The sequence below is a fragment of the Cavia porcellus genome, unplaced genomic scaffold (assembly GCF_034190915.1).
Source record: "Cavia porcellus strain 051 isolate PalLab524CR breed Dunkin Hartley unplaced genomic scaffold, mCavPor4.1 scaffold_22, whole genome shotgun sequence".
NCBI lineage: Eukaryota > Metazoa > Chordata > Mammalia > Rodentia > Caviidae > Cavia > Cavia porcellus.
In genome coordinates this window covers 19765328-19792622 of record NW_026947505.1, presented here as the reverse complement: position 1 = coordinate 19792622, position 27295 = coordinate 19765328, and the positions used below count along the sequence as shown (strand labels likewise).

General features: G+C 42.7%; 2 protein-coding genes across 9 annotated transcripts in view; both read right to left on the bottom strand.

Annotated features, from left to right (window-relative positions):
• The window catches only part of Kiaa0408 (KIAA0408 ortholog), a 32246-nt gene extending 20338 nt beyond the window's left edge, over nucleotides 1–11908 (bottom strand). Inside the window, exons 1-2 of one of the 3 annotated variants that reach the window (XM_063232893.1) lie at nucleotides 11713–11903; nucleotides 538–1630 (exon numbers count right to left, since the gene is read on the bottom strand). The gene's annotated coding sequence lies outside the window, so the exon portion shown is untranslated. Of the gene's footprint in view, nucleotides 1–537; nucleotides 1631–3808; nucleotides 4136–11712 lie in introns of all 3 variants that reach the window. The other 2 variants (XM_013151055.3, XM_023564544.2) reach the window with 2 other exon arrangements.
• The window catches only part of Mtcl3 (MTCL family member 3), a 43543-nt gene continuing 27968 nt past the window's right edge, over nucleotides 11721–27295 (bottom strand). For 2 of the 6 annotated variants that reach the window (XM_063232889.1, XM_063232890.1), the window contains exons 5-7: nucleotides 16691–16762; nucleotides 13428–14618; nucleotides 11721–12024 (exon numbers count right to left, since the gene is read on the bottom strand). In XM_063232889.1, the coding sequence (XP_063088959.1) occupies nucleotides 11914–12024; nucleotides 13428–14618; nucleotides 16691–16762 (1374 nt within the window). In that variant the 3' untranslated portion in view covers nucleotides 11721–11913. Of the gene's footprint in view, nucleotides 12025–12646; nucleotides 12834–13427; nucleotides 14619–16690; nucleotides 16763–27295 lie in introns of all 6 variants that reach the window. The other 4 variants (XR_010041890.1, XR_010041889.1, XM_063232891.1 and 1 more) reach the window with 4 other exon arrangements.

Genomic DNA, 27295 nt, shown 5'->3' with positions numbered 1-27295 from the left:
GAGAGTTTCTCCTCACTGTAGATTAACCCACTCTAGATGGCTCAGATTTCAGCTCAAATTACAGAAACACATCCTGCAAGCACCCACCCCATCACCTTCAATGAAACCACATTATTTTTCACTGCAACTTTCAAATACCAACAGTCTCAAGGGTTGTGAATGTTAACCTTCAAATATCAAAAGCCTACATCCTAACGCAGACTATGTTCTAATAAGAATAGTCCACGGAACGATGGGCAGAGAACTTTTTCAATGACTGAGAAGCATTGTGTGAGAAACAGTCCCAGGAGCGGGTGGCACTGTCAGTCCACACTTGCAAATCCACCCTCAGCAGCTGAAAGGCCTCTTTCCCAGGGAGCACAATCCGTTATGCACCCCGCCCACAGTCCTTCAGCCTAGCCCAGACACCAGCACAGGCAGATGCTGAAATCACGCAGTGCTTCACAGCACCCACGGTTTACAATGCCTCAGCAGCAGCCCCTCTGTACCCTGCCAGAATGAATCACTTGCTTCCAAATTTGCCAGAAAGTAACGTACCTTTTTGCACTAGAGGGTTGATCCTGCAGCAGCTTGACTACCCGTCAGTCTAGCAATGCAAAGAGCAGTGGCGAGCTATCCGTCTTCAGAGCCAAGCAAAGCTCTGTAAATCTTGTACACAGAAGTAAGGGGAGGGGGCTGCAGCCCCAGTCAAACCATTCCGCAGAGCAGTACTGACAAGGCCCTTGGAGTCTTTCACCACGTTCAAAAGTCCAAGGGCTGAGCTCAGTGTCCCAGCAGCTGCTGAGCCTCCTGTGACGTCACTGACTTGGAGCCAGCCTTCAAGCTTCTGCTTCCAACCACAGCTCTGTAACTTTAGAGCAGCAACTACTGGGTAAACAACTCCAGGCCCAGGACATTTTTAACTGTTATAACAGAGCCCAGTGTTTTCAAATTTGCCAAAAGAGAGAGTGATTTATGCTACAGGATGACAATGGTCAATTTTAGGTTTCTTTTACTAGGAAAAGTAAATGCATCTCTTATGGGTGGTAGAAACTGTCTTTCTCCTTGCACTTCTTCTCTCTCCCCTTCCCCAGCTTATCGGGCTGGACTTGCATGTTTCCACCTGAATGTAGCTGAGCAGTGCAGGTGGTGGTTGTATTACATGTGTACACTATGCTATACTTGTATGACCAGACTACACATACAACTGCTTTTAATTCATCTGTCTAACATTATAACCTCAGGTGTGAAAACTCACTTGAATTTTGCCTTTAAAAAAATGGAAAGAGGACCATGTGCAGAGCAGTCTTGCAGCCTGCACGATTCAATGATAGTATGCTGCCTGCCTCTACACTGACAGCGATGTCTTTGCATTCCAGGAAAGTGGAGCCAGAGCTGAAGATGGTACTGTTTCTTAGGGGAAGTCAAGAAAAGCAATGGTGAGACAGTCTTGTACTTGTTTTCAACTGAGGCGTCCTGCAGGAAAGTAGCTCAAGGGTATAGAAATGCTCTGTAAACGATAACCAAATTGACCTCTTATGGAAATGCAAGGAGACTTGGCCTCCCCAGCAGCACACATCCATTCATTCATTCTTTTCTTCTTCTGATGGTCTTGTACTGACATATATCTAATGATGATAGGTTCGATGTGCTGAAAAAAATCACAAGTGACTGTGTATCATCCAGCAAACAGGCTAGCTTAAAGTTTAAATAATGAGATCTTATTTTCAGTTGAGATCTCCTCCTGTATGGTCTTTCATGTATTGCATATTCACTTTCTTCTACTTTTTGTTGGCTTCCTGATACTATTTCATGAGTGTCTAAAATGCTTAATAATGACAATCTGTCCATAGTTTAATACATTTAGGACAACTGAGAGAAATCCTGCCCTGTCTATCTCCCTGATTGGAGAGTCTGACATCATAATCTCAGGAGTGATAACAACCACCACAATTATGGTAACAATGGTGACCAGACACGGGGAGGCAGCGCTCTGTAGGGCTCCATGACAAGGACTTTGGAGAAACTGCTAGTTTAGGACATCCTCTTAGCAACTGTGCCTGAAATATTGAGTTCATCTTACAACCTTGCCTTAGAGAGATAATGTATCTTACCAAAGCATACAGAAACACACCTATGTGCAGTAGGAATAGGGCTTGGAATTGGTTTCCCTCATTGAAGACTTTGGAACTGTGTCAGAGACCTAGGTTTCCATTCTACTGCTCCAACTTAACTGAGAGGCTGTTACTCACAGTTGTAAGACCATGAGGGACTACATACAGTGACAGGCACACAGTCAGGTTAGCTCTTGTCTGCCTCAGTCCGCTGTAAAATGCAAAGAGGACTCTTGGTGGAAAGATGACGGGAGCCATGCAAAAGCAGTGGTGGACACTTAGAAAATGACATGGTTTCTCCACACTTCCTGCTACTCGGACCTCTCTGTTTTGTGTTCTTTGTAAATCAGGTTAAGGCGTTTTTCCCACCAGCCTCCCAGAAGAAAGAGACTTCTTCCTATGTCCTACAAAAATTCATAGAGTGTGTGGCTAAGGCATGGGAGAAATTACATCAGGTTAAACATTCCCGATGGTCACTTAACAATATGGAGCTCAGTGGCCTTTTTCCTGAGATTCTTCAGGAACTGTTTACTATAGATGCTTCATTAGCTTCCTGTCCTGATAAAGCCAAACTTAAAAAGCACAAAATATAACAAACACTGCAATGAATGCTTGAATTACAAGAAAATATGATAGGAAAAGACACACTTCCATTAACCCCTCTCAAAATATTTCTCCTCAGCTCACTGCTCTGCCATTTTCTGGCGCAGTTCTGGAAGTCCTCTTTTCAGAGGGTCTTCCGTTGTGTACTGGTGTCCTGAACTGATTCCAAATGTTTCCCCTTCATGCTTGTTTTCCCTTTGGGGAAGAGTCTGAAGTCACACAGTGCTACCCAGTTGGGTGAATCAGGTGGAAGAGGAAACTGCCTTTGCTTAGAGCAGGAGTCTGTGCTAATGTTCACCATATCTTTTGACCATTCCTTACAAGAGCCTTTTTTTAAAAAAAGAAAGAACTTCCAAAACTGTTTCACAAAGTGGGAAGAAAGATGATGGGATAAGTGTGTTCAAAGAGAGGGGAATATTTTTAGTGAGATTAATGGGCATGTGTCATTTTACTGTAATGCATTTCTTTAAATTTAAATATTCACCATGTATTCTGATCCCATCTCATAGGTAAGTCAACTAGATGACAGCATATGAAGGCCACAGCTATTCACAGATTTCAAATCTTTTCTCCCTAAAGTTTGTTTCAGAAAAGTTCCCAAAACCATATATGGAAAACAAATGGGCTGAAAACACATATGGAGGGGTACTTACAGAGACAGGCCTAAGTCTCTGAAGCAGGTGTCAGAAGGGCAAAAAAATCTTACAGGGAAAAATATGGAATTTGTTGTAGAATCCAAGTTTCTTTTAAGCCATTTGAAAACTTGGACTTTTGAATACAAGTATTTACCCAAATGACTGTACCATGTGTCAGAAAGTATTACAGCGTCATACCTGAGGACCCACTGGTCCTATTTCAATGAGTAACACATATGTAAAGAAACACATATAACAATACTTAATAGAAAAGAAATGTAGAAACACCAGGAGCTGTCAAGAAACACAATGTTATAAAAAAGATCTGGAAAGATCCACTTTAATGATAATATTAAGCCACACACTAGAACAGTCTGGAAAGAGTAAAGAGGGGCACGGCGTGAGTAACTGTTACTGGTGGGTGTTGCCAGACTTACAGAAGTTGGAGCAGAGAGTCCCTGAAATCGCCCAGCTCACCTTCTCACTGTGCAGGCACCAAGAGGCCCCGAGGTGAAGTCATCTGCCCAAGGTCACAGAGCCGCTCACCAGCATCGCCAAGAATAGAATCCAGGTCTTCTCATTCCTGGTGGAGTGCCTTGAATCTTAAAATTCCAAGCAGCTCAAGGCAGGGGAGTGAAGCCCGGGAATAAGCGTTGGCTGTGAGAGGCTGCTTTCTGGCTTTGTCAAATTTAAATTTAGTTTTCTTCCGGGCTTAGACGAGGGAGCTGACAGGCTTTCAAGTCACACAGCGGAGTGTTTGTCCTGCTGCCCTTAAGGAGGCTGTACCCTTAGCTAAGACAGATGCTGGATCAAACACAGAGACCAAAGGATTTAACTTAGTATTTGAAAATCTCTGGGGATACACAGAGCAGTGCGGCCTTCAGCATGCCAGCACACACGTAGTCTGCAGTTTTCTGTCACTCCAATGACCCCAAAGATTCACAAAGCACATAAGCATTTATCTAATTTCTTACTACCATCACGATTCTGGTTGTTATGAGCCTAAGCAGCTTCTGACTTCTTGCTTAGATGGTTTCGCAACTGTTTTTCCCTTAATATTATAAATATATTTAACAGTAAGAGGGGTGTGGTATTTCTACTTTCACTGGAAGGATGAAAAAGATGGCTTTTAGAGAAATAAACATTGAAAGATGAGAAGCTATTAGCAGTGTATATTACACAATCACTGTTTTGGCGTCTAGACCAATGTCTGTCCTACGCAATGCTCAAGGTACTTTAAGACCATGATCTCAGTTGCTGAGCAGAATCTTAAGCGATCTTCAGTTCCCGAGGAGTCTTGGGCACTTTCATTAGCATTCCATTTAACATACGTTGTAGGCGCCGGCTCTGTGCCAGGCTGGACTACAGGATTAGAAGGAGAAAGACAAGTCCTTGTCCTTACAAAGCTGAGACAGTTCTAAAGCATTCCCAAAACATGACCTGCGGCGTGGTTATTCACATATACTGCATAGCCTTCCATCTTGAAATAAATTTATCAATTGGGAGAGCCTCTGTTTTGAGAGACACAATTATAAAGTTACACCCAGAATATTTATCATCTTTGGAAATTACATATTTAGAACATTTTTCAACTACTGCACGGTTTCTGCAGGCAATGCTGGCTATTTTCCCCTGGACTCGTGGGATGCTGGCTCTGCCTTCTATTCCAAGAGCTGGTAGCATGTCAACAGGTATCCCAGCCAAGCAGATCGGTCATGGGGCTTCTGCACAGGCATTTCCAGATGACAGAAATATTCCAAAGAAACAGTTCTGAACTCTCTGTTCTTTTAAAGTACTGGCTCACATTCGGAACAAAACAGTAACACATTTAAAAAATGTGGGCTATTTAAAATGAGACTGAATTCACTAACATTTCTTGCAATTTTTATAGCACTTTATTATATTATTTGCAGCTTCATGAGTGGGAAGCTGTTGATAATATTGACAAAATCAAAATGATAATGAGTGTGTTCTGGGTTTACCTCTTCTGTAGTGAAAATGGCCTCGGGATTGGCAGTCCACCACAAGAGGCCACCCCAAGTCACTTCTCTGAAGCCCAACTGAGGCCATCTCACTAGAGCAAGATGAAGGACACAGGAATCATGGGGTCAGCCAGCATGGCTGGGTGCTCAGCTGAGAAGAACTGGGGCAGCCCTTGTGAGGAGGCGACAATAAAGGGTCTGCCACTGAGGGTGCAGAAATAACTGACCCAGTTACCCTTCCCTGTAGTCTCCAGTTCCACTCCCATCAGAGTACTTCTACAGACCAGCCAGCCTCATGGCCAGGGTCTCTCAGGAAGTCCACACGGGGCCTGTGAACACACACCTTATTGGGAATTTTAACCAGGAACAGCTTAAAAATCCATCAAGCAAAGAGGGGTAGAGAAGAGAGTACAAAAGGATGGTATCACGTAATGGGAACGATTATAATAAAGCACAAGGAAGAAACAGTAGGTATTGAGCACATCTTCCCAAGTGGTCACATTCTCTTGGTGCTGATGTCACTGACATAATCTGCATGCGAATGTTCCAATGATGGCACTTTTTTCTTATTCCACTGCTTGAGTCCACTGTATTATTTTGAATCTGTTCACTTTCTGAACGTATCAGTAGCTTTGAACAAACAGCAACTGTACTTCTAAATCAACTGCATTCCTTCTAAAGTGAGGCCTATCAGAGACATGAGTTTCTTCTCCTGGACAGTTACTTGCAAGATTTATGAGGTCTGTGGCTGGGGGAGCTTCACTTTCACCTTTCTCCTTTGAGGGGTGGGAGGCTTCTCTGTGGTTCTTCCACTAGCCAGGGCCTCAGGTGGGATTTGGGGGTAACACTCCCCACCTCCATGCACAGCCTCTGGAGGCAGCTGTTCCTCTCCAGGTGAAGGTGCTCAGGCCCCCAGGCACCCCAGAATAAATTACTTTGGGTCTGTCATGTTGGCCCCTTTTCGGGGGCAGTACACAAGGCTTACACTCCCTATGGAGAGTTGGTCCATGCATATACACGTTAACCTGAAGTAATAGATAACTGACGTGAGGCTCATTTTCTGTTTAAGAAAACCTATTTTGTCTGTCCAGGAGTTAATGATGCAAAAGGAATGACACAGAAGGAATTAAAAAGAAAAAAACTATAAGCATTCATGAAAAAGAAGGGGAAAATTATATACTATCAATTAAACCGAGTTTTATGACTTTAAGAAATAAATGACATTATAAACCATTTTTAAAGGACTTTAAACGATTATTTGCAGCAAGCAGGAAAACATGGCTGGTTTGGCCTCTATGAGCCCTGTTAATTTCCGAAGGAGAGGTTAGGGCAGGTGCTTCTGGAGTGGTGTTCATTTATCCGTCTTATTCATTTGTGAGCAGACTGCACAGGCACTCGACTCTAAGCACACACACAGAAAATAAACGTGAAGCACTTTTTCCGGAATCATGTCCAGATCTTTTCTCTGGAGAATGTAGGATATTACAGGTCTTCAAACAGTCAAGCCATTGTAGCAATCCTGGATAATAATCTGGGGTGGTTTCCTACAGTGCTGAAAAAGAAAGTGCCCTAAATTTTCCTGAAAGCTTCTACATTTTTAGTATATTATTTCACTTTAATTTATTACTTATTTTTGGCAAAAAGATTCAGAACCATTTATAGTTATTTAATAGGTTTAAAACTGTTTTAATAGTTTGAGAGAAATTAAAACAAAAGTAACAATTTAGATCTGAGTTTGAAATGCCCTTATATGGGAATTTGGGTTAGACAAAATTATTTAAAAATTCTAAAGTAAATCAATAAAGTCCCAGGACTGTTTTTTAAAAAAGGCTGAATAACTGCCAAAATGAACTGACTGTATGTTCTTAAGTCATAGCACATGTTAGCCAAGATGTGGATCATTTACTAAAATTGCTCTTGACTCTATTTTCTGGTGATGGATTTAGGTGGTACCCAAAAAAGTAAATACAGAAAAACATAAACAACTTTGAACTTACTAGTTTTAAGATTATTTTTTTAACAAAGAACTTGTTCAGCTGGGACATGTCAATAATTAAAGTTTACTAAATATAAACACCTGCAATATGAGGCAAGATGGGCTCTTCAGGACAAAGCCTTGGCTTAAAAAATGGGCAAAGTAAGGCGGAGCTTTCTGAGGCATCTCGTCTCCTTCTTTCCAAAGAAGAAAGTATTATGTGTGCTGATACTTTCTTTGTTCAAGTGGGCTGTACCCATACTGGGCTGCCAAGGAATTCCTAGAAATGCCTCAAAATTATCCACACTTTTCCTAGTTAAGCTATGGTTTCAAAGCACCAGTGAGTAGAGAATGCACAATTTCCAAGGCATGGACCACGACGTGATGCTAGTTTCAGGGAAAGAACCTCTGGGACACTGTCATTCTGCTCATTTTCAGAGTAGCCAGCATGAACAGCCACCACCGCTGACCCCTCGCCCGCAGGAGCGATGCAAACCATCACAAGAGGATGTAGCGTGTTACCACGCTTGTTACTGTGACTACAGAGGTTCCATATCCAGCGACAAAGCGTTTTTGCTTTCTAAGAGCTTCCCAATGAAATAGCACCAGTTGGCTGCTGAGGATATACAGATCTGTTCATGAAGTACTATTTCATTAAAACTTATATGAAATCCTTTCATCCACCAGAAACCAGGTAAAAACTACAACCGGAATCAAAGCTTGTTTTCATTAAACCCAGTTGTTGTACAGCTGGAGTCTAAGCAGCTGTCTTCCTGCGTAGCTTTTGCAATTCCTACATCTAATTAGCCATTCATTTTTCTCACATTTTAACATTAGCCCTGCTTTCTGTTCAACCTCAACATTCAACGAGGGCATCTGACCCACAGCATGACTGTACCCCATGAGACCAGGCTGTAATGTAATGAGAACACAGTCACAAACACTGCATGAATGTTTCAAGTGGAAGCTAAGTGACACAGCTGACATTTCAAACTGCTGGCAGCTGATTAAATCACTGTATCCCACTTGCCACAGAAATTAACTCGAAGGTTGGGAAAGGCAGCCAGTAACACATCCCAGGCGCTTTACTGTATTTTCCTTTGTTTTATGCATTTGAGTTATTTATGCTTAAAAACTGCCAACTGAATTCTTTTTTTTTCTCCTTAAATCTAGGCCAAATTAACAAAGGCACTTCTTATGCCCAAGAATGTGCCATGTAAGGGAATGTTTTATAATAAGTTTTGCTTTGTTGAGTTTATTTTCAGTGTGATGTTTAAATAGCACAGCATCAAAGGGACGAATAGAAGGTCCCTTGTCATGCCTTTGTGGGGAGGGCTTTGCTATTTTGATGAACAAAGACATCTTCGTGTTTTTCATTCAGAAGTAGCTTCATACAACAAAACTAATGCAAGCAGCAGGATCAAAGGGGAGCAAGGGGAGACACTAGAGACACTCCTGTAGAGGTCTTGGGTACCATTTTGCTGACTTGTCAAGTCTAGGCTCTGTGGTGTGGGAGGGAGATGTGTGGTTTGATGTGCAGGAAGGGTTACAGAACAGCCTGGAACTGCAGGGAGGAACTGGTCAGACAAAGGCCACTTCATCCCTGAGGGCAGTCTCTGCCCTGACCCTGACCACGGCAGGACGCGGGTGTGTGTGTGCCAGTTCCAGGGCACCCAGAAAGCTAGCTCTGAAGTGGGTGGTGCAGAGCTGGAAAGAGCTCCCTTCCTGGAACCCAGAGAGACAGCACATTTGCCTTGTTAAATTCTGAGGAGCTGTCAGAGGGATCCCAGAGGCTTGAGTCTGTGAGTCGCAGGCAGGCCAGCCTTATTTTAGCCTACTTTGACCTCCCCCTATGTGGAGGGCTGCACTAGTTTCAGGATTATCACAAAATTCCTCCTCCTGTTTGAGGAGTTCACAGGTAAGTACAGTACTCCTGTTGCCAAGACAACATAGGTGCTAAAAGGAAATATAAAGATAAAGCCGGTGGTCGGTTATCACAGACACCCTCCCTTCCTTACCCAGATGGCAGGTCATTGCTGGGGGGTCTGTACCACCCTGCACGTATCTATGGTGTCTCCCAAGAATTCCTAGGAGTTTTATTGAGTAGTGATTTTATTAGATTGCCCTGGCATCCTCATGAGGGTGCCTACGTGCTTGTGTCTCTGAACGCACACAACTCCGCACACTATTCGTCTTGTTGTCCTTTCTGGTATATACTATTCCTATTTGTTTCCTCCAGTTTTGTTGATTCTGAAAACCCATATTAAGGAAAGGACTATATTCTAACATTACCAAGGTAGAAATAAAACTGCTTTGCATTGCAGATCTTCTGGGAAAGACTGCATGTAGTGGAAATGCCTCACTGGGGATTAGACACCAGCCTTTAAGGTCAGCTCAGACTAAAACATCTGATATTCCTACACCTTAGCGTCACACAGTTTACTGAAACCTCTGTCACACCCCCACGGAATATGTGTATACATTTTGGATAACTCAGACATCTACTGTAGTGATTCTGCAAATCTTTAAACATTATAAATATCTAAGTCCATCCATTCGATTCCGAATAGCTTGAAGTGGAGCTCTAACACATCCTAGGAGGTTTGATGTGCAGGAAGGGTAGAACACTACTAGCTGCTTAGTTCTCAGTTAATCTCATGATAAAGGAATCTAAGCTCCAACAGCCTGCTTTTTGAAGTCCCACACAGCAGTGAATGGACACAGTGCCTCGAAAGTGAATGAGTACGCCCTGTTCAAAACCAGAGTTCTCTGTGACACGGAAGCTCTGACGCCTCCCTTCCCAGGGCCACAGAACTTGCCATCGTGATGCACTGCATCTTTTCCAACATTCCCAGAGCTCTGGACATGACTGAGAACCACTGCTTGGCCAAGGGCACCGACTACCAAATGTCAGAGGCACTTTAGTGACACATTAGCCCCACATATTTGTTCTGGATTTTTTTGAGATGGTGGCTGGAGATGGACCAGCCAAATTCTGGGTCTTAAGGTAGTCATTATCTTGAAGATGCAACTGTTAAACATGTGGACTCCTGTGTAATAACAATGGATCACACACAGACTTTTTACCTCATTTCTTTCTGTCATGAAGTTCTACCTCAGTGACAGTTTCTCAAATCCCCAGCACGAGTTGAAAGTATAACATCAACAGATTCCAACTGCTCGCTAACTGCTCTCTATATGGGTCTTTGTTTCCTGCTCTTGCAAAATTCCAAAGAAACCAAACAAAAAAGACAACAAAAGGAAAACAAAAAGCAAAAAAATTCCCCCAACTCCAGACACCTGCCAGGCAGAGTAAGAGTAACTATTAGCATTATGACTATGGTCGATTTAAAAATGAATGCCAGGAATAGGCAAGCAAAATGGATCTGCAGGGGGATGAAGTTCTAGATAAACTGTCCTTGGCAGTTTCTGAATCCTTGGTGCCCACTTCTGTGGAGAGCCTGTTATTACCATTGCTGAGACCCACACAGTTCAGAGCACCCAGATTCATGCCCTCCCGGCCACCCTGCAATACTTCCAAGTTCAGTGCCGGTCTTGCTGAGTTTGGGGAGGTACCATTGCCTTCCAGGTCTCCACTGAGTAAACTACCAACAGGATGAGCAGAAGAGGCTATCTGGGCCCTTGGAGTTTGTCCGGGCCCTACGGGCATGTGGGGAAGGGTTCCCCAATGTAAGTTCTGTCTAGAGAGTGACTCCCTCTGGAACTACGCTTCTGCCTTAGATTCTGACATAACAAAACCCCACAGAATGTACTTTTTCCCCACTTGAAACACATACATACCATTTTTCTACCACATCTTGCTTGGAAGGCAGTTCTGTGTGGCAGTCTATTTTCAGGGAGGGAACTGCAGGCAACAAGCTTTATTAGCAATATGAGGCTCCGAGTACCAAGTAAGAAAATGTAGAAATACTTGTTTTGTGGGAGGCTGGTCAAACACAGTAGGGTGGGGACAATTCTTCTCTCAGTGGATTAAGGCTTAATCCACGCTCATGGTTTCAAACTCTTTGATGCGGACAGACATGTAGGCCTTAAATATATCACTTAGTTCTCAGGAGAGCATGCTTCATGGATTCCCCGTATTTTTCCATGGGTATGTTTTGGGTATCAAAATTACCTCCTTGTCCTGGTACACTGCTAATGCATCATTTTTTAAAAATCCATATATAGATTTATAAAGCCAAGGTGCTTAACGAATCTATGTGATTTCTGAAAACATGGCCAACTCATGGGTAGTCAGCTTTGAAGGATCATGCCAGTTAACCACCAAGAAATAATTAGGAGAGCTTTGGTCCATGTTTACAGACCAGCCGCCCATTTAATTATCTAAGAGGAAGAGCACAGATCAAGTTGTAAAAGAAAAGGCAAGATTTAGAATGATTTATTAAAAAAGCACATTTTCTTACCTGAAATATTTTCGTGCTTGGGCTTCTTATTAAATTTGGTAGTGGTAAGATGTGTTTTGTCTTTATACAGAAAGAAGCAGTCTTCAGTGTTTTTACAGCGTTGGTTATTATAGAAATTATACGTCTTCTACTTCTTGTCTTGAAGGGTGAACAAAACAAACAAACTGAAAATACTACAATGAATGGTAAACGATGAAAGACTTACAGTACAAAAAACAGTGTAAAAAGGAAGACAAGTTTAAATATTGTTGTATAGGAAAGTGAGGAAAATAATACAAGGATGAGAATCAGTAAAATGATGGGCTGGAACATCTGGGGAGGTAAATGCAAAGACAAAAAGAGAGTTAATTAATAACAGTTTCTAAAACCTACATCCAAATCAACCAACTGAAATATTCGCTCAAGACAAAAGAATCCCTCCCCAAACCTGTATTTACCAAACCTGAGATTATTATTTATATACGATGCTTTCCTCACTTCAATTTTTCCCCCTTAGAATATAACTGAAAAACCACATGCTTGTAGTATTAAAAAATATGGAACAAGGAAATGAAAAACTAAATATCTGATACAACAAATAGAAAAAAGGAAACTAATATTTCAAAGCTCAACAAGGTTCATAAAACTTCTTCCCCCCATCGCAGCAAAGCATAGCGACGTGCAAAATTTTGTTAAGCTGTGGGGCTGCGATTTTGCTGGTCGTGACAGACAGGCAAATGAATCTAAGGTCATGCTTCTGCATAAGCTGGTTTTCAAACGTCCACATCTGGCGTGCCTTAAAAGCCATGCATGCTGCTGTACTTCCGTGGGTTCTCCAATGGATACAGGACACCAGGCTGGCCAGAGGGGTCAGCGCTGCCCGCTCTGCTTCATAAATTATATTCTACGTGGTTAACTCTGACAAAATGCACTCATCTCTCCGTGGCCACCATACCTGGCCAAAGCAGCTCAGTCCCATTCATCCGGTGCCTCTACAAATCAGGATGGACGAAAAATACTGGTTTTCCCTGTTATGGAATCTTTGTTATTTCCATGTCCCTGGGTTAGTGTTGCCTTAAAGCTACCACAGCACAGTCCTCCACCACTCCTGGGCTCTTCACTGTAGAGAAGCCTGACTGACTCTAGAAATAACGTGTAATCTCAGTTTAGGGAAAGGGAGACCCCTGCAGCGCTGCGCCTTTAAGTGGGGCTCTGGGTAGGAGGGGATCCTCTACCACTGATTTCCAGGCTGATCACTAGCTATCCAGCAATCCTGATTATACAGCTTTTTTTTTTTAAGGTCTTAAACTCAATGACTTACAAGCCTCTGATCGACATTTTGATTAGGAATCTTCGAATGTGGATTTGTGATTTGTAAGCCAAGATTCCTACTTAGGGCCTTTTCGCAGCGAGATGTGGTACTGACCTATACTGCACCACTGAGTCACGCTGAGGAGTACTGACCTTCTAAAAACGGTACCTTCGAATCCTCTCACTTGCACATGAACACTGATAGTGCTGGGGTCACTTCTCCCCTTTCAGAAGAGGAGAGGTGGTGACTGCAGGGTTGGGTCACAGAAACCTGAGGCCTGCAGGAGGCCAGCTGAGGGGCAGTGACCTGGGCTCGCCCTGCAGCAGGGCCAGGGCGCAGTGGTCGGGATCGGAGACTCCCCACGGGGCACCGCAGCTCCAGCCTAGCCACGCACGGCCAGGGCGCGCACTAGGCAGAGCTGTACCTGACTCACGGATATGGGCTCCTCGGCGCCCCGGTCGTCGCTGGACTTGGGCACCTCCAGGCGGTCGATGAAGGTCTGCAGCTCCTTGCGGAAGGCCTTCATCTGCGCGTTGATGCGGTAGAGCAGCTCGTGCTCGCGGATGCGGCTGCCGTCGTCCTCCTCATCCATGAGTCCGAACAGGTCCCCGTTGGCCACGTAGATGCGTGCCTCGGTGATGATGGTGCTGGTGTCGGCGATGAGCCGGTCGATGGTCTTGCCCAGGCGCTCGGCCTCCGAGCGAATGTCTTTGAGGTGCTGGCGCTCGCACAGGCCCCGCGGCCAGGGCGCGGGCGCGGGGTGCAGGCCGCGCGTGGGGGTCAGGCAGCGCGCGTGCCGCGCCTCCTCGGGCTCGCTCTCGCCGCCGATCGGGCCCTCGCGCTTGCGGTGCGGCGGCCGCGCGTCGTCGTCGCTCTCCCTCTTGCCCGTGTCGCTCTCGGCGTCGCTGTCGCGCGGGCTGCCGCGGATGCCCAGGTGCGAGGCCAGGTCGTAGCGCTGCATGTTGGACATGAGCACGCGGTTCTCGTACTGCAGCTGCATGACCTTGCCGCTCAGCTCGTTGATCTGCAGGCGCGCCGCCTTGAGCTCCTCCTGCAGCGCCTCGCTCTTGGCGCTGTCGTGGTGCCGCGCGCTGCTGTCGTGGCCCCCGGCCGCCGACGACTTGTACTTGTACTTGTTGAGCTCCGCCGTGATGCGCTTGTTCTGCTCCTCCAGGTCGGCCACGTTCCTGCGCAGCAGCTCCGTCTCGTCCTCCACCAGCTGCAGGTGCTGCCGCAGCTCCGACAGGGACTCGCTCTGCTCGCGCATCAGCGGGTTGGCGGCGCCGTTGCTGAAGTCATCTCCCCGCAGGTCGTCGAGCTCCGCCTTCAGCCCGCGGTTCTCCACCTCCAGCTCCACAATCTTCCGGCCCAGGATGTTGGCTTCCTCTTCCACCAGCCGCAGCCGCAGCTTGAGCTCGGCCTCCCTGGTGCTGGGAGGGCCCCCGGCTTCCCCCTTGGGCAGCGGGCTGTCCAGATCCCCGTAGAAGGATCTGTACTTCTGCAGCTCGTGTTCAAATCGGTCCTTCTCTTTGTCAATCTTGGCCATCTTCTTCCTCATCAGAGCGGCTTCTTCCTTGACAAACTGCAGCTGGCATTTCAGATCTTCGTTGTCCTCCTCATGGGGGCGGGGAGAAAGGGAAAAAGACAGATCATTGTTACGGAAATGAGGGAGGCCATCACTGTGGAAATAATTTCTTCCTCTTGCTTTTTTAAATTAGGGTGCAATGGCGCACAGAAGTAGATATAATGTGTTTTCTTTAAGTCTCCTACATTCTTAAAGATGAGAACATTATGTCCTGAAAACAAAAAACGGAGAGACAAGCAGAGAACACGTCCATCCAGGGATGCAAAGATGATTGTACATTGCAACCGCACACAACGGTTTGGTGGCCATTTTTAGGGTGTGTTTTTTGTTTCCTTCTTTCTGCGGTCTGAATCCCCTTAACTCTACTAGTATTAGTGAGCCCTCTTCATCCTGGGGAAAATGGCTCACATGCACTCACTGCTGCTGGCTGGGCATATACTATAAGGCAGAAGCCCTGATGTTCTTCCTAAGTGTGAGCCAATTTAAAAGTCGTTATCAAAATGCTCAGTTTACAGATGTTCAGTGACTTATCCAGGGTTACCCAGTGAGGCAGCGGGGAAAGAAAAGGGTGAAATTTGAACTGGGTTCAGTCTTAAACGAAAGCTGATCATCATTCTGCTGTTTAGAAAAAGATCTTCCCCATCTTTATGCAAAGGGTTGTTATTTTAAAGTCTGGTGAGTAGGGTAAGTTCGGCAGCAGAATGGTCCCTGCAGTAAAATCTTAGTAGCTACTCTGTCTGCATTGACTTTAACATGGAATGTAGTGTCATCAGTTTGCAAAGGAGAGAGTTGGTTCCTCCTGCTGAACACATCACAGAGTAGACCTCTCACCGGGTCAGCCCTGCAAACCTAAAGGAGAATCAGACAGCCGTTTTCCCCCTGAGAGTTGTTAGAGAAGCACATGATCACGTTTAAGAATGGTATTTCCCCAGGACCGTTTCTCCAAATTCTGAGTATGTAATTTGGGCTAATTGTCTAGCTTTTGTGGACTGTGGTTTCTTCGTTTTATTTTTTACTTTCATGGTGCGGGTGACAGAATCCAGGGTCTTACACATGCTAGGGAAAGGGTCTACCAGCAAGCTGCACCCACAGCCCTCCTCACTTTGAAAAAATGGTAATAAAAATTCCTTTCTCATTCAGGACTCAGTCACCTGCATTCCTGGAAGGAAGCAGGAGGAGCTAAGAAGGAAAATGAGCTTCTGCCAGAGATATAAGCAGATGTGGCCCAGAGCCTCTGAGACCCAGAGGGCCACCAAAGATACACAGAGGTCATGTCCCCCAGCTGTTGGTAGACAGCAGAAGTGGTGGATAGCTGCCCCCAGCAACGCCCTAATCCTCTTCTCATTAAACCTCTATAGCCATTTTTTGAGTAGGTGACACTTCTACCCATTCTGGATATGAGTCGTTCCTTGACACGCAAAGCAAGTGTTGGTGAGTGACAGGGTACAATCTATATTCATTCAGCTTTGATGCCAAGATTCACATGCCTTGCACTTGTATGGAGTTTTTTTTTTTTAATTGTATGGTTTTCTAAAAACATCATAAGTCTCTGTGGACTTTCTACAACATTCCTTTCTTTACTCTCCTTGTGCTATAGAAGCAGCCAGTCTATGGACCTTATTAATTAGGAAAGAACAAGATTAGCTCCATGGGTATGGTTCTCAAATACAGCAGAACATCATGTACTAATGACCTGTTGCTATGTGCTTACAGCATAAAAGCAGTTTTAACAGAGAAGGCAGGGCTGGCTTTAAAGCAAGTATATTAAATACCTCATAACTCCTGTATCTACAGCTGCATCCATAACTTGACTGTCTTGCGTAAGTCTATTAGGATGTTATTTTTACTTATGAAAGTAGATGGTTTGGACAAGATAGCATGCCTGTATCTTGCACTCTGACTAACTACTAGGAAGACAACAATATGCAGTGTATTATTGTAACTCTTCTATTAAACTGCTTTGAAACTCTATCGTTATTTTAATTTTTTCTCTTTAAAATAAAAAAGGAGCAGAATAACATCAACAACAATAAATAAATAGAAGTAGTTAATTATAATACTTTAGAGGTACTTGGTGTATGAGTTAAATTCTTTCCTCATACCTCTGTGGGAGTCTGTTGAGCCTTTTTTTCTGATTTTGGCAAATCTTTGCTTCCTCTTCTTTTTAATGACAGCTGAAACAGAAGGTGAAAATGTTTAGTTTGGTAGATGACAACTTTAATCCAATTTTATATTTTTTAAGTATCCTAATCTCGTAAGACAAAATCAAGACAAAAGAGTTACTTCAGTAATCATAAAGGAGGAAAATTTCTCAAACCAAATAGGTTCAGATATATTTTTACCTTAAACTGGGAATGTAGCTGGTGACTATCTGATTAATTTGAAATATAGGAAATCTGTGCAAATGCAAAACAACTCAGACAAAATACAGGTCGATGCAATCAAGTGCTCTGCAGTTCAGAGCAAGGCAAATGGTGGGTAGAATTTTACATCACTAAAGAATTGTGTGTATTGGAGTTAGGCTGCTAAAAGCTTGTAAAGATCAATTTTCACTGAATTTATGTAGAATTTAAGGAATCTCACAAACTCGATGTACTTAAAGTATGAGTGAAAACTGTGGTGAATGTCTAAATTTTAAAAACTTTATTGCAGTAAAAGACACACTGCCGTTCAACCGCCTCAAAATACTCCTGCTCATTTTAAACACATTTATCTACTGTTCTGGCTGGTTTCTGAATACTTTTATGACGTCAGTTGTACTGTCCTGGCTTCCCCACTACCCTGAATCCATTAAAACAAAACAAAACAAAACACATTTACCTTCCATGGTGATGTTGGAGAAGAGACAAAAGCCGAATGGTTTCAGGCTGGTGAGTAAGGTGGGTGAGGACACAGAGCTCTGTTTTTACAAGCCTGCCTTTCCACTGAATGCCACAGTAAGATGCACTATATTTTGATTATACTTTGTGAACACATGAAAGAGAACTTCCAGTCTGTGTCAGAAAGGGGCATGAACACTGCAAATAAAAGTGCCTGAAGTGAGAGGCACTCGTGTGACAGGCACTCATGACAATGCACCTTTTATGGTAGAAGATTTTTAAAAATTTGCACGTCATATATTTTGGTTACATCTCACACACTTGCAATGCGAAAGGAGTGTCAGGGATGTCGAGAGATGAGAAGGTTCAAGGCGCAGGTGCATCAGGAGCAGCACCAACCCACTGGTGTGAGACAGGACCAGGGGCTCAGGATTGTTACACAGTCTCCTGCATTTTAGTGGCTGGTCCTAATTAAAATTCAAACATTCACTTTGTCATTCGCAGAATTCTAACTAGTGCCAACTGTTTCATGGACCAGCGGTATATAATCATTACCTCAGTTCTATTTCCCACACCAATATAGTAAGAATGGTGTCTATGTAAACACTAATTATCCAAGTGTCTGACTCTCTACTATATGCCAGATACTGACTTGGAGACTCAACATTCAATTAGACCCCACACCTACCATCTAGAGACTCAAACTGAGCGGGAGAGCCAGCGAACCAAACAACTACAGCCCGCGCTGGTAAATACCAGACTTTGTGTTCTGCAAAAGAGGACTCTAAATGAGATTCATGGTTGCCAGCCATTTGGCAGATGGTGGGAAAAATATCTGAACTGGTTAGTACAGAAAATAGGATGTTCTAAAGCGAAAGACAGGACAGAGACTAACAGTAAAGGCAGGTATGGCTTCTGGAAAGACAGGGTTTCATGAATTTGCAAGGAGCAGAAAACTGAATACTTCACATGTTAATTTCAAACCCACATCCAGTGTTAAAGGAAGGTGCATGCTCACAGGAGGCGGCAGAATGCACTGTTGTAACTGCTTTCACTTGGTGTGAAATTGAAATCACAGAGACCAGTGAGCAGACCACATTCATGGTCATTCATTTCTAGTTTTTTTCAGAAAGAAATGCTCTACATTGCTGGCATAATCTTAGGAATGAAAACTATGCGGACTGACTCAGCATAACCAAAAGGGATTTGGGAATCAGTCAGCAAAAATGATTCCAAAAATATTAAGAACATAGAGAGCTGTATTAGAGAACCCAGAATATTCTAGGTAGGGGCCTCCTATGGGAAACACTAAATTCATTTTGCTCAATATTCATTGAATGAATTTATTAATGGATTTCATATTGAATTCATTCAATTATATGCATGTTTGGTCAGTGCTAATGTGCTGTGTGAGGTATGTAAGTCATAATGATACCAGAACCAATTCTGTTCTTTAAGGAGGTCCTCGTTTATTCAGCATGGTGTATTCTGCCTACAGGATAAAAGCACTGATAATGTAAAAACAGTATTAACTGGCACTGACTGAGCACTACTTTAGGGCAAACTCTCTAGACGTTATCTCAGCTAATTTTTTAAAACATCCTTTTCAGCATCACTTTGTTGGTGCTTACCTTAAAGCTTAGAAAGTTAGATAAATAAATTATCTGAAGCAGTGTTTCTCCCAGTGTGATCGCCAGAATGGCATCATCAGCGTTACCTGGAAAGCTGTTAGAAAAGCAAATCTTCAAGACCCATCCCAGGCCCACTGAGTCAGAATCTCTGAGGGATGCGGCCCAGCTGTCTGCTTATTAAAGAGTTCAGTAGGTGATTCCTAAACTGAGGTTTGCAGGGTCTGTGCATAACTGAATCACGCTTTGATCTACGTTTCTCTGCTCTCTATGGCTGCTGTGAATCAGATCACAAAGCATATAGGCTTAATCCAGTCCAGGGTTTGAGAGAGGGGTGTAGCTAGGGATTAATTCCTAGATGGAGGGACATCTGCAGTTGGTGGATGTGTAGTCCCCGATGGAAGACAACGGAAGGGAGAGGGGTTAAAAAGCATCCCAGATTAACAGATCAGAGGAGGGGAGTGACATGAGATTTGCTGGCATCCTAAGTCAGAGCCTGAGGGCAATGAATAAAGTTTGTGTCTGTCTCACTCAGTTCAAATTAAAAGTAGCGATGGGTATTAAGGAAAGAGTGTCATAATCAGACCATCGTAGTTCAGAAACACACATACAGGTGGCTGTCTAAATTGCCATGAGATAAAGGACTGCTATGGTGTAGTTCTAAAAACATTTTCTGGTCCTTGTGTGTTAGATTTGGTGAGTTTCTTGCACATACATATTACTATATGTAAACAAATGTGATTAAAACATGACTAACCCCTCTCCTTAAGAACTGCTTATGATAATGAAAAGGATGCATTATCTAAATAACTCAGAGCAATCAATGAAGAAATGAAGGACTGAGAGAATAGAAAGGTGATTCTTGATTTGGAGAATTAGAGAAAATAATCCACCTTTTAAAGATATGCAAAACTTCTGGGAGAACATGGCGGACAGATAGCAGCAGCTCTCTGAGAGACCCAGCTTAGAATCCAGGAATGGTGCGGAGTGAGGAATCCTATGAAAGAGGAGATATACCCTGCTGACCCAAGAACGAACTGAGCTGAGAGAAACCAACCGGGAATGCAATCCTGGTGCTATAACAGGAACAGATAAAGCCTTAGCATGGAAGCTGGAGCCCGCACCATTGGAAGCCGTGATTTGGGTTTTCTGCTGCGGCTGCAGCATCTGAATCTGCTTGGCAGGGAGAGAGACGTGCAAAAGCTCTGAGAATGGGAATCGGTGAACGGAGTTGAGAGCAGGACTGGCAGGGAGCAGTGCATCGACCTGCGGTGAGTGAGGGAAACTGGGACTCTTCCACGATCTAGGAGGAACAGATGACATTCTGGGACCGGGCAGACTTGCCAGAACAGGGCAGACTTGCCAGAACAGGGCGCTGTATGACTTCAGTCACGTATCCCCCTCTCAAGCAGGATTGGTGAGCAGTGCCTAGCCTATGTGACACTGCTGGCTGAGACCCAGTAGGCTAGCACAACCCAGGTCCCAGCGCCTGGAGGTGTACGCTAGCGGTGAAGTCTTTGGTAGGTTGACCTGGAGGGGCGGGCCCCGCATAGGCTGCCCAGTCTGTAACTCCCTGGTGCGCTGCGGTGGGCAGGAACACCTAGCCAGCACAATTCAAACAGACTGTGGCCAACAGGGAAGGAAGCTGGGCCTCCTATATATGCTTGTATATAAGAAACAAAGAATATGGGAAGAGGGAGCAACAAGAAAGGCTCCTCGGCCCCCAATTCTGAGAAACAGGCAATAGCAGACATGGCACCAATAGACATAAAGCACTATCTCCAGAGCCTCATAGAGGAGTTCAGGACTGAAGTTATTAATGACCTAAAGCAAGACATAAGCAGAATAGTCAGAGAAATGCTAAGCACCACCCAAGAAAAAACAGACGGTGGAATGGAAGAACAAAAAAAAAAAAGGGGAGAATTGTTTGATGGAGAAAATAGAGAAAACATAGAATAAGTGAAGCAGGTTCAAAGAGATTACCAAGAAACTAAAAATTCTATTGAAAACTGGCATAACAGCTTGAAAGAAACTAAGGATAGATTATCTGAACTGGAGGGCAGATTCGTAATATGGGAGCATGAAATAAAAAATTCTTAAAAATAACAAAGAAACAAATAGCAATAATACAAAGACTAGAAGATGATAAAAGGATCTATAACTTAAGAATTAAGAATGTAAAAGAAAAAGCAGGGATACAAACAAATGAACTGCAAAGGCTATTCACAGAAATAATCAAGGAGAACTTTCCTAAAATGGGAAAAGGTAAAGATACTCAGCTCTATGAGGCATACAGGACCCCAGCCACCTACAACCCAAACAGAGCTACACTCAGGCATATGATAATCAAAATACCAGAAATACAATATAAGAACAGAATATTAAAAGCTATCAGAGACAAGAAACAGATCACTTACAAGGGAATACCCATCAGAATTACAGCAGACTTCTCGGCACAAACCATCAAATCACAAAGAGCATGAGGGGAAATAATTCAAGCTTTGAAAGATAATAACTTCCAGCCAAGATTGATATATCCTGCACAACTATCCCTGGAAATTGATGGAAAAACAAGGTGCTTCCAGGATAAAGAGGAACTAGGGGAATATGCAACCACCAATTCAACTCTACAGAGAATAATGCAGGATATTCTAAAAAAGAAAAATACGAAGATTCCAGAAATAGTGGCAGAGAGGCCACAAAGAATGGAGCAGAAAACAAAATGAAGAAGACAAACTGACAACTAATGACAGAAAAAGAGCTCAACAGAAATGAGGCAGAATAGATTGGATGATAGGAACAGCTATTTTGGAGAAAACGACGTCATAATAGGTAATGCTGATTTAATATCATCTTGTTTTGAAGTCCCATCAAGCTTTCGTTCTTCTGTCTCCATAGGTCTTAACATGTTGTATCTTATTGGATTTTATTATATGTGATAGTATAAACAAAACCTTTTATAGACAAGGAGATTATACAGAAACCATTGTGTATTTTCTGTTAGTTGATTCTAAATACCCTGTAATACTGTCATTCTCTTGAATGGCTTTACACTGTTTTGATATATTTGATGGTATAGTATACGAAGTTATACTCAAAGATTTCAAGGAAAGAGACAATATGGTAACTACTTTTATGTCAGGATTATCTTGTGATGAAACACTATTTTGCTTAAATGGTTATGTTTTGATCTGCGCTGTTTTGTTGTTATGCCCTCTTTTATCTCAATCTCCATTTTATTATTTACTTTTTTATTTTTATCCTTTTAATTAAGGGAAAAATAAATAAAAAATAGCAGGATATATTATAGTAACCCCCCCTTGATTTTCTATTAACTTGATTTGAAGCCCTGTATTGCTCTCACCATCTTGTTTTGACTGATGTTCCTCTATTCTGTTTTGCTTGATAGTACCAGGTTCAAAAGTTTAGGCAACAGCTGTGAAGATATTGGGATTCATTATGACGCCCGTTCTGCTTGACTATTATCTACTTTTGAAGGCCTGTAATGTTTCCCATGTTTTGGTTTTGTTGGTTTCGTTTTTTACTGTTTTGTTCAATTTTATTATAACTGATGATATAGGTAATTCTATTTTAGATAGCGGGAGGCATTATGGTAACCATTGTTGATCACCTTGTATTATGTTTTTACATTATCTATTATGTCCATCCTTTTGATTTAACCGACTCTGTTCTGTTGTGTCACATTTGGTTTTACTCTCTTCCAAAAAAAGTAATAAGAACTGTGAGAGCAATAAAACCCAAAATGTGTAATAGTCATTGTACAAAAGAGTGCTCTAAATGATGTAACTGCATGTATATTTAAGTGTATAAAATAGACAATGATATTACTGAGTTTTGTTGCATCATTGAACAGAACTGTTTGCAGTCTCACTGTTTGTCCATTTTGTATGCTTTAATTTTGAACTTTAACAAATATTTCTAAGATGACAATATGTAATCCAGTAACTAGTGATTTCCTACTGTTTATTTTTTTTTCTGAAATTCTGTATAACTTGTACCCTTTTTCTGCTTTTTTTCCTCTTTTTCTCCTTAAATAAAAAAAATTTTTAAAAAAAGATATGCAAAATTTCAACAGAAAGGAAACTGAAAAATCAGCAGGAGGGAAGATCAGAGGAGCCAGCGTTCGGGCTGGAGACTAGCTTCTGCAGGGGAGCGGCAAGCAGCTGTGGAGATGTGAAAAGCTGGGGACCAGCACAGGTCCTGAGAAACTCTGAGTTCACCCCCCAGGCCACGCTGGAATGAGACCTCCGAGTGAGTGCGGAACAAAGGCCGAACCTAGGGCCTTCTCTCCTCAGAGACCTTTTCTACTTTACTTTTATTTAAATCTCATTTTGTTAAACTCAAACGAAGCTCTGAAAAAAGTTTTTGATTTCAGTTGACTTCAAGGTCCTTGAAGACTTCGAGAACCTTGAACTATCACCTTTAAATTTTTGATACATATTTAATCATTTTTTCATATTCCAGGAGGTTTTTATTAAATGTTCAGATTTCTAATGAAGTAAAGATAAAAGATTTATAATGGTAGAGAAGGATGCCAGGCCCTTCCTCTAATGTTTACGCTGCCAATCTGCTCCTGTTGTTGGCTTTTATCCACTACGAGCTCTTCGGGAGGTAGAAACAAAATCACAGATTGTGGTCTTTATTGGCATAGTTGACACTTCAGATGGCTATCCAGATAAATACTTTGGAAACATTGCTTGTCCAATCCTTAATTCTTTGAATTCCTCAGTCTTAGCTTGTTCAAAAGAGGCTGCTGTTCTCTTTAGCCAAGTAAAGGCCAGCAGTTAGGGAATTTTGCCAATAATTGTTTGCTCAGTGAGTATATAAAATAGGTTGGCTGTGTTCTCAGAATGTTTGAGATTGCCTTTCTTTCTCCATTTTAATTTGGTTCTTTTCTTAGCAGGTAGTATCTTTATGTTTTCATCCATAAACAACAGAGAACCCACCTAAAATGCTACTTTTATCAAAGTCTCCTCTGTTGATAAAATTAAAGACAGATCCACCAACTATAGCTACATTAATACCTAGGATTTCTAATCTGAGTATTAAATATGGGGCGTGCAATTTTCTAAGCACTTTAAATGCATGCACTCAATCTGCCAACAGCCTTAGGAGTTTGACAGCATTATCCAAATCACACAAAGTATAAAATAAACCACCCAGCTAATAAGTTTTAGAAATAGGATACCTGCTACCCATTTCAAAGCTTTTGCTCCCAATGACTAGGTTACACTGTAACTCCCAAGGAAAGAAAGTACAGTCTCACATATTAGATGCATGCATCTTTCAACACATGGACAGCGAAGTGACATACATGCTTGCTGGTTCTGTCAACCTGCCCTTGTGACTTCAAGGCAACACTGGGAGAGAGGTCCCGAGATGTCTCTCTGCAGACTGGAGGGAAACTGAAGACACAGGAGCTCTGTCTCTACTGAGTCTTGGAGGGTGCAGTGGGGGGCCCTTGTCCCTGGGTGATCTTTCTCCCTTCAGTGATATCCTTGCTATGTACCGCAGAGGATGGACAGGGGAGGGTGGGGAGACCTGACTCAGGAACACAAAGCATCTCACCCTGAGGTGGGGCAGCAGGGAGATGGGATCCCAAGCTATATGCTAAGGCTTGAGCTGTGGGCTGGAGGGGAGTGTGGGTGTGAGAAAGGCAGACACTTGCATGATCAGTCTCTGCTGCTCTTCTGCACAAAATCTCCGTGTTTTCCTGCCTTGCTCAGAGTTGGAGCCATGCTTTGCTGACACAAGACCTGGACTCCACACTGCGAGGATCCTTCTTACATTTTATCAAAGACCTGGCCAGGCTTTTGGAAAGATTCTGAGGCTTGGGTCAGGTGTCTTTTTCGAACGCTCCGAGAGTCAGTATAGCGTGGAACTATCACCAGGTCGAGCATGCTCAAGATTTGGGGTCTCAGGCTACAGTTTCCATCACTTACAGTGCATTCCCTCGCACGCTCTCAGGACTCATTTGTAAGCACCTCCAGGAGCCTAATCAGAGAGACTGTGCCAGGCCATAACAGCATTTCCCGTGCCCTTCCTCCACATGCCTGTCCTCCTAACCCTGCCTTGTACTCTAGCTCCTCTCATCTTTGACCCATATATTTGTTTTAGGTTTGTCTCCTCAAGCTGGGAAGGTGAGTGTCACTAGACCAGCGTCTCAGGATTGGTCTGTTACAACCTCTGTTCTTAGAAATACTCTTGGCCTGAGGCCAGCGCTCCCTCAGGATCAGTTCAAGGAGGAAAACCTTAATCCAGCCTTATTTCATGGGATTTGTTTTGCAGGCATTACAAGAAGTCGACACACGATTACAAATTAAATGAACGAAAGCCTGCCTTAAAAATTTCACTTTAAATGTTCATTTAAAGCTAAGGAAATAAAAATGCCTTAACTTTTCAAACAAAAAAAGCTAAAGAGCAAAAATGTATGAGCCAAGATGTATGACAATAAAGTACATTCCATACTTTACTTGACTTTTGTGCATCTGTTTTTACCAGTGACATCAATTAATATTCTGAATTTCTAAAGTGTTTTATAAAGGCACCTGGCACCAGCATTTTTGATAGCCTGTCTCCTGCTCACAAGTTCCTGTCTCCTGTTGTCTCACCTGTCACTGGCCCTGCAGAGGCTCATGTCTCTCTCTCTTCCCGCTCTGAAGTTTAAGATAACGGGGTATTCTTCTCTAAGTTACCACCTGTGGGGTTCTCCTTTCAGTCATGCGACACCTACACAGCAACCAGGTAGGTCTGTGGCACCCTTGACACTTTGACTTTCCCTGGGAAAATGTGATCATCCCCCTGAGCCCCAAGTCATCTCCCATGTGATATAACCCACCAAGATCTTCCAAAAGATACCCTGGAAGTCACAGGTATAAAGACATCTACTCTTTAGCCTCGTCAGTGTCTCTACTGTATTAGACTGAAGATTTTATTAGTGAGTAAGGCTTTCATGGTAAACTGTTCACCCAGCCAGTTGCATCTTTCCTTTTCTAGTGTGCAGAAGCATTTATAATATACTTCATTAAGAAGCATTATCTGTTTTATATCATTTTTGAACTGGGCTGCCTTGTGACCTGCTCTGACCAATAAAATGTGGTAGAGATGGCAGGCTAGTTCTGGTGTGGTCAAGACGCATGACATGCTTCTGTTCGCTGTCTCTGGGAGACCTCCTGTCCTTAGATGGCAAGTAAAAGGCAGCCTTCTTCCCTAGTGAGTCATGTGGTACAGTTGCTCCTATCACTCTAGCTGAGTACCAACCAATCTGCAGAAATAGACCCTCACAGGGGATTGACAGCTGGCCCCAGGTACGAATGAACTCACCTTTGAAGAGAATTACCCAAATAGTGCACCACAGAATTATGAAATAAATGCTTGACTGCTGCATAAGTCACTAAATCTTAGAAGGATTTGTTATGCAGCATAAGCTAACAGATATAGGTGTCAAATATCTTCCACTGTTGATGTTAAAAAAGATAGTAGGCTCATGGACTTGGTCCATAGTTATGAAAACTATTCCTTGTTCTAATTCTAGAAAAAAGGGAAAAAATCAAGACATAAAAATCCACTCGAAAGAGTTAAAGAGTGTTATCTAACAGAAAAAAATAAAAATAAATGTATTTTTTTGTCTTTATTTTTTTTCCCTGCCTTTGCCAATATTTTGACTGCAGAAAAGATTTTTTAATGAAATGGAATTTTAAATAATTATTTTAAAAGCTCACATTTCAGTTCTAAATTGCAGATCCTTCTTTTAATAAAAGTGAGAGTTCACTTAGCACCAAAGGTGTGATATGAGTTAAAAGCTAATAAACTTTATTAACATTCAAGCTTATTATTCAACCTCAATCAGACATTTAAAAAGTATTACTTCTATCTCACCTTAGCTTTTATTCTTCATTTTTGGGACCAGGTGATATGTGCATCTTCACAATGTTCCCCTGCATCAAAGCTTTTAACTTAAATCTGTGAATTATACCCTTAATTTTAATACATTTTGATTGTTCTCCTTTTTCTGTTGTTTTCCTAGGCAGCAGAAGAAAAGTAACTGTAACTGTCACAAGACTCTAAGTCAAATTTGAAACATAAAGACAAATTAAAAGGAAGCTGTACCCAGAAAATTCTCGATTGTTACTAAAGGATTAGGTTTTCTAAGTTTCTCCAGAAAGCTACGAAGGCCAGGATTGAGAAAGAAACAGAATGGAGAAGAAAGGAAAAGCAAGTCAGCCTTAATTCATCTTCT